This window comes from Helianthus annuus, chromosome 12 (assembly GCF_002127325.2).
Source record: "Helianthus annuus cultivar XRQ/B chromosome 12, HanXRQr2.0-SUNRISE, whole genome shotgun sequence".
Classification (NCBI taxonomy): Eukaryota; Viridiplantae; Streptophyta; class Magnoliopsida; order Asterales; family Asteraceae; genus Helianthus; species Helianthus annuus.
The window spans coordinates 153,358,772-153,368,439 of record NC_035444.2 but is presented as its reverse complement, the minus strand read 5'-3'; the positions used below and the strand labels follow the sequence as shown (position 1 = coordinate 153,368,439).

Below are 9,668 nucleotides of genomic sequence, written 5' to 3'. Positions count from 1 at the left end.
TCGATAAAAAGGGTCAAGTATACTCACAGTGGTTGGTTGTGGATTGAAAGGAGCACTGAGAATAGGTTAGCCTGAATAGTTCGATAACACAACGATGAGTTAACGCGGAAAAGTAAACAATGTACTTGGATCGAGTAGGCCATTCGATCGGACAGCAGTTCGATCGAGTGGGCTGTTCGATTGGTTTGAAAGTCCGTTCGAACATCCATTCGATCGGCCGGCTGGCTCGATCGGCTGGTTCCTTCAAGTGGATTGTTTCTTCCTTTGATGAGAAGGATGTGTTTGTGTATGATGGTTTGTACTACCTTTCAAGTTGGCCGATCGAACAGCTGTTCGATCGGTTAGCCCAACCGATCGGTTAGCACTTCATTGTTTTCAAATATGTCACTCGATCGGTTGGCATGCTCGATCGGGTGACATTCCAATGTTTCGAAAAGTCTAAGTGTTTTGAAGTGTAGTATCTCATGATTCGAGTAGTGATGGTTACAATCGAGTGGCTCGATCGATCGAATAGAACTCTGTCAATATTACACTTCATGAGTTTGTGGGACTAAGTGCTAGTCGATCGGTTAGCCTAGTCGATCGGCTGGCATAGTCGTTCGGTTGGGCTGTTCGATCGAACAGCCTAGCCGTTCGGCCAGCTTCTCGATTCAGTTAACCTATCACTTAACACTTGGTTATTCCCGTTATTTGTTGATGTTTTAGAGATATTTTGACTACGAGTTGAACCACAAAGCTGAAGTCCCTACTTAGTCTACTGACTCGAGCAGGAATCACCCAAGCTCGGCCAGAGGCGGTTTGGAACTTAAGTTTAACGTTTAACCCGAAATCGGTATATCTCTCGGTAGAACCCGGATCTTGAACCATGTGCTTGTTTAGTTTGATTTGTAAATCGGTTCAAGTCTCGTTTTCACCTTTTTGAGTGTAAAAGAGTTGAAAGATAGATGAAAACCCATCCTCCAATCCTTTTCCACCGTGAAATGTTAAGATCTTTGGTAGATTTTAGGTTATTTATGTGGAAATCGGTTAGATCTAAGCTATTCATGGTGGAATGATGTCAAAACTTAGTGTTCTTGAAGAACACATGATGACATCACTCAAGAACACCTAGATCTTGGTGATTTCATGGATGAAATCCAAGTTTTGAAAGATAGAAAGATGTAGAATCGATTGATGAACAAAAACGTACAAGGATTAGAGCGAAATACTTACCGGTTTGAGAGAAATCTGAGATTTAGTGAGAAGAAGAGGCTGGTCGGTCAGAGCTTTTCCAAAAGTGGAAAGCTTGACAAGAACAGCCCTATTTATAGGCTTTCAAAAGTGGAAAGGGTTGGCTGATCGAACAGCATCCCTGATCGAGCAGCTGCCCGATCGAACAGCCTGTTCGATCGGCTAGCCTGTTCGATCAGGTTGCCCTGTTCGATCGGCTAGCCTGTTCGATCAGGTTGCCCTGTTCGATCGGCTAGCCTGTTCGATCAGGTTGCCCTGTTCGATCGGCTTGCCTGGTTTTGAGTGTTTCGCGACGATTTTCGGTATTCCGACGTAGAATGATGATTTGAGGATGATAGAATTTCCTAATCAAATTACTTTTAGTCCCAACTACTATATCTAACATACAAGCATCCTCACACCATGATTTGGATTCGATTTCGATTGAGTTTGATTCACCTTTGAGTCTTGATTGGTTTGATTGATTCACCACACACACTTTAACATAAAAGTAAACATGCACAAGTAACACATAAGGCTCACACACACGTATAAAAAGTACTAAAATCCCCACACTTGAGTTCGATGATTGATTTGATTAGCTTGATTATTGATTGACTAGCTTTATTGCATTGTTACTTCCTATCATTCACAGTCGGTGATCGAGTTACGCGTGCCTTCGAGTGCGTTCTTCGATGTGATGTGCCACAATGATTACCGGGGCACTACTTACTCGTATTGCTATCATCGTCATGACGGCTGGAGTCATAGCACTCACCCGATAGTCCTTGTTAGCGTTGATTACTTACGTTTTGACACCTCACGCTTATCGAGAAGGGTAGATTAGGCCTTTACTCGACATCATCGTGAGTGTTATGCAAAATAGGTTTGTACTAATGATAGAATATGCGTAATCATTCGATTATACTTCGATTTAGCGATATAATTGATATAGTTACATTATGATCCGAATCTCCGGTGCTAGGCGTAACGAGTGTATCGAGTAGTAACAACGCACGAAGGTGCGGGTTGTTACAAGTATCATGAGAGCTACTTCACGGTCAGTTGAATACCAGAAAATTGACAAAACATTCATTAGAACATTCATAAATAAATACTACTGAATACAACCTACACGTTTAGTGATACATAGTAACTGCGTACCTTCCAAAATATAATGTTCTAATGATGAGCAGCCCAGCCTACAAGTGATATGAAAAACCGTCACATAAATGGCTACAGTAATTTCAAGACCTTGTATTTAAAAAAAATGAAATATTGTAAATGAGCAATATTATAGGTTAATAAAGATAGAAAAACTACATCAATATCCATCCATCAAATCGTAATGTTTATTGTTATCATTAGTAAAAATTGGATTTTAAATGACATGTTTTGATGAAAAGATGTTAATCTACCTGTAGGTCGTTTATTTCCTCGTCTGTAAGAGAACGCTCCATGGAGCGATATGTGATCCTGTAACAATGGCTAGTCATTCTTTTCTTGGTAGTGAAGTTGTCAATCAGTACTACCTGAATATGTTATAGATCAGTGTTAATTCATACTAAAATAAATAAATAAACAATCAGAGAAAGAACCAAAGACAGTTTTATACCTCCTCCGCAAGATCACCAGCAACACCTCTGACAATTTTGCAAAGGTTGTTTTCTGTGAATGAGTCATTGATCCAGAAACTCGTGTCTTTTAAACAAGGCGGATACTGCATATAATATTATATATCAGAATAAGATATTATAATAAAATGCAAATTAATGAAGTTTCATGGAATTTCTGAGGAACTCACAACAAAAGAACCAAGTTAACCTTTGGCAAACAGTACACATACCTTTGAAAATGTATCAGACATGATTCTTGATGTGTTTGACTATCATATCAATAACATAGTTAGGATACTGTCCATTTACCTAGAAAACCCATGATATAAAACACAATTTACCTAAGCAACCCATTGAAGGTTTATTTTCAAATACAACATCAATAAACGTGTTGGTGCAACTTACATTATAAAAAAATAAGCAGTCATTGTCCAGAAAAATGCTGCCATAATTTTGACGTACATGGTAGAAATGGCAAGAACGATCCCACCTAACATCAACACCATCATAAACAAGAATTGTAATGGAAATGAGAATGGGAATGGAAAAAATGACAGCAAAATACATACGTACTAACATACATACCTCGATATGATTGAAGCGTTGTAGAAAACATCGTCACCAGGGCACGTCCATGGGCTTCCTTCTTCATGAAACTTACTCGAGTCACAGATGTATTTCACAAGCCACCAGGATGTTTTAAAGTAGATGGATGATGCAAAGATTGTCCCAACCAACTACATGAAGCACCAAAATGATTCAATTAAGTCATAGTATAATTATATATTCAACTCATCCCACTAAACTTTTCACAAATTTGTTCATATATATTGCTAAAAGAAACCCAGATTTCTCCTTACCTACTATCCAACATAGTAAAACAATACTCCATAGTTTGTGATGAAGATCATTAAGCATAGATTAACAGAGTTGACGAATGTTGAAGAAAACTGAATGATCATGAAATTAAGCATACAAATGTTGAAGAAATTTACCTGGAGAGAAAGCTCTGATCATGTAAACCGACGACGACGAGAATCAAAGCCCTAATCGGCGACACCAAATCTGCAATCCTTCCACCTTCTTCATCACCTTCTGTAACAACAATCTTTATATTCACAGTTTTAACTTTCAATTATACAACTGAGAGAATGAAAGGTCGTTCCCTATTAATGAATTGGAGGTCTGGAATCAGTTTCCTTCTTCAATTTGATGCAAGCATTCAATCAGCGGTTTCCATAGATGAAACGACCGCGACATAAATTCAGGGTTTCCTAAAACTCGGTGGATGAAATCCCTATTTTAACCCTATCGCGTCTTAAAATTATGTGGACTTTCTTTATATATTCCTTTAAAATGGCTTGCACTCCCTTATAAATGTTGCTTAATAACTTGTATTTGTAGTAAAATTACAAATTTGTACATAGGAAATGCTTATATATAGTATATAGATATGTTGTTATCTAATAATAAAAATAATGTATGATAGATATAATTAAAGGGTCTAGGATCAAATATAAAAGCTTTTAAAAATAAGTTGTACAAATGGTATTAAATAGACTCCAATTGACCTCTACGATGTAAGATTTTAGGTTTTCATATTTATATTTATAGGTTGTAGATTTTTTATTTTTTTTGTTTATTATCATTATGTCTTTTCTATATTTGCTTCATCGTGTCTTTTTTGCCATTCATTGTGTCTTTTTTCCTCTACATTAAGTTATATTTTTCGGCATTTTTTGCTCGATATTGTGTTATCTTGTGTCATCCACTGTGTCTTTATACACTTCTAATTTTTATGAGCATTTATAGAATAACTTAATCCATAATTAAAGACACCTATATCTTACGAAATAAAAGATACGACCTACTCTATTTTAAATTTAATGAACTGGTAGAAAGAATAAACAATCAATTAACAGAACCTTAGAGGTGAGGGGTTGAGTATAATTGGCAAAGCTATTGAAGTTAAAATGATGCTTTCCTTAACGTTAAGGGTTCAAGACTCGTCGAAGACGGATTTAGTGTTTTGTAACAAAACCTTAAAAATATAGAATAAGATGAAAGTAATAGTTGTTGTCATTATAGACTATATATGTAGAGTATAGAGTGAATGATTATGAAGGTCAAGAGAAGCTAGCATACCGTTACTTGTGTTGTCATCATGAATAGACAAGCAAACTTTACTAATGATATATATCTTTGTTATCCTCTAATAATACCTTCTCCAATGTAATGCAAATGGCTACTTCGTTCTACAAGATCTTGCTCGACCCAACCGCCCGCCACCTGGTATGTACATACATACTCATCTTCGATCTTCACACACTTCCGGTTTATGTGTATCTTTTTTCATGTAATTTTCTTTGACAAAATGGTTAAACTTTTGCAGTCATTGCCACCTGAGTACGTAACCATGCATCTGGTGAACAAAATCAGAAATAACCCAATAATCCGATCGGCAAACGGAGGGTATTCGTGGCGATTAAAGATCAAACAAATCGGTGATGATTATTGTTTTGTTAATGGATGGAACAATGTGGTTAAAGATATCCAGTTGGGTTTTGGTGACTTTCTGTTATTTAAGCTTGTTGATCAGTCCACCTTTAGAATGTCAATATATAGTCCAGATGGGTGTGAAAAGATTTTGCAACCAAAAACTGACCAAAATGGGTGTGAAAAAATCTTGACTACAAACATTCTACATGATGATGATGATGATCCTTCCTTTGTGTCGACTTTCACTAAAAGCCACTTAAAACGTTTGGTAAGATTTATAATTATTTATCTCATATATTTCTTAGATTTATAACTATTTATTTCATATTTTAGATATCTTAACAGTAATTTTATAAAATTACAAATAACATATATGATTACTTACAAGATTAAAAGCAAACATAAAATTATTTGTAACGAGACGGGCATATTCCACACATTTTGGCTCTTTCTCAAACGAATAATGTTTTTGTTTTGAATTTAGAGATAAAGATAATTACATCATGATGGCTTTAGAAATTAGAATACACATCCACCAGACAGGTATGGAACTAGTTTATATATATAAGTCTATATGGTGAAAAGTTTTCACCATACATATTCTAACTGGAAAGGGTGAAACTTGTTGGATATTTCATGCATGGAAGTATATCAAAGGGCAAATCAGTAAATATGTAAAGAATGTGGAGTGTGTTCGTTTGTTTAATTGTTTGTTGTGTGTGATACACAAGAGTCGAATAAAACTTGGTTATACATGATGTTACTAACTTAATATTTGTGCATTGTTGGTACAAAAGCGGTTCACGAAGGAATTTGAGGAGGCGGTCGGAATAGATGGTGAAAGAACCATGACGGTGAAGAATCTTGATGGTGAAAAATGGGTTATGGATTTGAAGTTGGATAAATCGTTTAAAACAAAAAGATACCTTTTGTCGACCGGGTGGTGTAACTTTTGGAGAGAAAATTATTTATCAGAAGGAGATGAATTGTTATTTAAGTATATCAGAAGAGAAGATACGTTGTTACTAGCAAAAGTCACAAAAAAAAATATCACCAAGCGACGTGATAAAGGTTGTGAAAGGGACTAAGAGAATGATAAACATGTGTTAACTTTATATTGTTATGTTGATATTGGTATGTTAACTTTCTATGATGTGAACATCGGTTATGATAATATGGTATGTTAAATCTATTATTGTTGCTTCTTTATATTGATTGTAGATCTACAAAAGATCTAAAGTGTGAACATCGGTATTTTGGTTATTTGTTATGTGATTTTATATAATGACAGTTACGAGCGATAAAAACAAGAAAGTTCTAGAGAAAGTGAATACAATATCGTAATATATTTAAATTTAGATATGAAGACTTTTGATATGATATCGTATTACATACTTGCGAAGATTATAGACTATAAAACCCCTCTCTCTCTCTCTCTTGCATGACAAGATCATAAAAGAAAGATTAATTGGGGTCAAAGGAACGTTAATGTATTTATGTGGAAAGTGAAGCATGATTATCTTTAGACTGATGTGAATATGTTCAAAATCACAACAAATGTGTTTTTTTTTGTTGCATATGATATAAAATAGAAAGAGAAATAAGGAGTTGTCCACAATCAGGCTAAATTGTCTAGGTAGGTATCAAGCCCAATAATGGTTTTTGGATTTGTAATCACTGAACATTTACCAAATGTAGTATAGATACTTCTGTTACCATTGGGTTAGCAGCTTAACGATAAAGGCAAAGCCTTTACGAACATCAAAGGTTTGAAAGTCACGTGTTCAAGTCCTACAAGTGATAAGATTAAAGAAATTTGTCGTTCGAAAAAAAAGATAGTTTAGTTGTTTTTTTTTTTTAGAATTTCAAGTTTTGATTCTATATATATTGAAAACTTCTCTTTAGTTTGAATATTTGAATCGTTCAAAATTTCAAAGTGTATTAAAGCTATGAATATTAACAACTTATGAAATAAATACAAGTATCAAAGTTCTTCTTTACATTTGAATATTTGATACAATCTAAGTAGTTTATCCCTTTAGTCGTTACTTCAAGATTCGGCTCCAAACAACCCATTTTTCACGGATGAACATTTGGTACTAGTTACTGGTATCGAATTTCCCGTACTCACTTTTTGGCATTTTCGGTGCCAGTGCTGGTACCGGTACTCACTTTTTGGCATTTTCGATGCTGGTGCCCAGGGGCGGATCTACTTCTTAACAAGGGGTAACCTACGTTGTCCCTTGATTCTCCGACGGTAGTGTAAATTTAGTGTGAATTTTTGGAAAAATTTGACCTTTTTTTCGATTTCGTTACCCCTTTTCTTCGAAACGTTACCCCTATAAGAATTTTCTAGATCCGCCACTGTCGGTGCCGGTACCGGTACCCACTTTTTGGCATTTTCGGTACCGGTACCGGTTCGGTACGGTACCAATAAAATACGAATTTTTTAACTTCAAGTACCGGTACCAACTTTTGATGATTTTCTGTACTAGTACCGGTTCTATACGATACCGATACCATACTCATCCATATTTTACACTTTCTCCCTTTAAATTTCTCTCTCTAAAGTTTGAAGGATTTGTATGAATATGGAGGCTACATATTTCCTTTTTAGGGCCTTGACAAAAATTACAGCATTGCCCTCATGGGCTTCCCTTAAGTAATTTCCTTTTGGGCCTTTGGTCCATAATCCTTCTTTTACCAACAATAAACCCATAACTAGCAACTTTGTTTCATTAACTTGAAAATTTGGGGTGTTATTCGAAAGTAACTTAAAGTATATGTATCTTATTAGAATCTCTCAAATCACTAAGTCACACTAATATATATGTTTGAGTGAAACAATTATAAAAGATGATGTTTGGCTTCATTTTTCAATATATATTAGAGCACAATCAAAAGAATCTATATAACTATATTATCAACAAAAAGTAAAACAATATCGAATTGCATTGAAATAGAAGGTAAACAAGCAATAAGCTGCGCCTCTACCCCTATTTGACCAGTAATTTTTAGAATTGGCATTCATCTCAATAATGAGGCTTTTTAGCTGGACGAAGAAGATGAAGTTGTTTAAAACCGGTGTAAGGACGTTAAGGATACAAGTATATGTCATCAATATAATTTAAAATAGTTTTTATTGTTGCGTTACACAATTACATTGTTCGTACTTTTTTTAAGTCGAAACATATCTGTAAATATGTTACCTTGTTACATACTTGTTTCAGAAGTTTCAACTCAACCCAACCCAACCCAACCCAGGTTAAATGCTGCATATTTTAAAGATTCACTAAAGGTAACAAAATCGTTACCAACAGTTTTACTTTGACATCTAGGATTATTGTACTTTGATTTTCTTTTTAGTTTGTATATATTGCTAAACTATTAATTTATTTTTTTAGTATGTTAGAAGTGTCTAAATAGAACCTTGAACTTTAATAATTTACGTTACAACTCTTTAAAACATTAAAGCTTACTATATAGCCCTCAAAATTTAATAAAGTCCTCTCTTTTTCTGTTTTTTCTTTGATCTTTTTACAATGCCGAAATCTAAAAAAAAGTTTGGATGTACCATAATGAACCAAATCGTAATAAAAAATGCAAAATTAAATGTAAAAAACGGCGCAGCAACGCACGCGTGGCAAAAACTAGTTTTAATAGGTTCCATTTTTTTAAGATATTACACATGTAATTTTAATACATGTAATGATACATGAAGTAGAGTTAATTACTGTTTTCGTCCCTGTGGTTTGGCAAAAATCACTATTTCAGTTCATTAGTTTAAAATTTGCGATTTCAGTCCCCTGTGGTTTCACTTTCGCAACCATTTCAGTCCACCTCGTAACCATTTCAGTCCCTGTACTTGCAGAATAAATGGATTGAAATGGTTACGAAAGTGAAACCACAGGGACTGAAATGGTTACGAAAGTGAAACCACAGGGACTGAAATCGCAAATTTTAAACTAATGGACTAAAATAGTGATTTTTGACAAACTACATGGACGAAAACAGTAATTAACTCCATGAAGTATGAAAATATGTGCATATATGAACATATATATTTTTTTTCATTCCACCAACAATGTGACTTTTTGCTAAGGTGGAAACAATATTTGAAAGTTGCGGTGTTGTTCGGGGTTTTTTTATTTGGTTTCGAGTTTTTCGGGTCTGGCCGTTCAGGTTTTTGGCTAGGAAATTTGAAAGTTTCGGTGTTGTTCGGGGTTTTTTTTTGGTTTTAAGTTTTTCGGGTCTGGTCGTTCAGGTTTTTGGCTAGGAAAAAACGACCTGATAACCGGCACAAATATGGTTTGCGTTGGTCGGGTTTAGGTTATTTGAGTTTAG

The 9,668-nt window shown here is 34.9% G+C and overlaps 1 protein-coding gene and 1 long non-coding RNA gene across 2 annotated transcripts; one reads left to right on the top strand and one right to left on the bottom strand.

Annotated features, from left to right (window-relative positions):
* Positions 1–2,627: 2,627 nt before the first annotated feature.
* LOC110905290 lies at positions 2,628–3,562 on the bottom strand. Its single transcript, XR_004873807.1, has 5 exons — positions 3,411–3,562; positions 3,231–3,315; positions 3,056–3,134; positions 2,825–2,929; positions 2,628–2,741 (listed from the first exon to the last, which is right to left on the bottom strand). It is a non-coding gene; the product is annotated as an uncharacterized LOC110905290 (long non-coding RNA).
* A 1,504-nt stretch (positions 3,563–5,066) lies between these two features.
* LOC110906429 (B3 domain-containing protein REM14-like) lies at positions 5,067–6,412 on the top strand. Its single transcript, XM_022151563.1, has 3 exons — positions 5,067–5,117; positions 5,218–5,592; positions 6,122–6,412. The coding sequence occupies exons 1-3, from the start codon at positions 5,067–5,069 to the stop codon at positions 6,410–6,412; spliced, it is 717 nt and encodes a 238-aa protein (XP_022007255.1).
* Positions 6,413–9,668: the final 3,256 nt, after the last annotated feature.

Excerpts from the sequence above, each read along its gene's own strand:
- LOC110906429 (XM_022151563.1), top strand. The coding sequence starts at position 5,067 with ATGGCTACTTCGTTCTACAAGATCTTGCTCGACCCAACCGCCCGCCAC. Across the intron at positions 5,118-5,217 it reads ACCCAACCGCCCGCCACCTG|TCATTGCCACCTGAGTACGT; the intron begins GTATGTACATAC and ends AAACTTTTGCAG. Across the intron at positions 5,593-6,121 it reads AAAGCCACTTAAAACGTTTG|CGGTTCACGAAGGAATTTGA; the intron begins GTAAGATTTATA and ends TTGGTACAAAAG.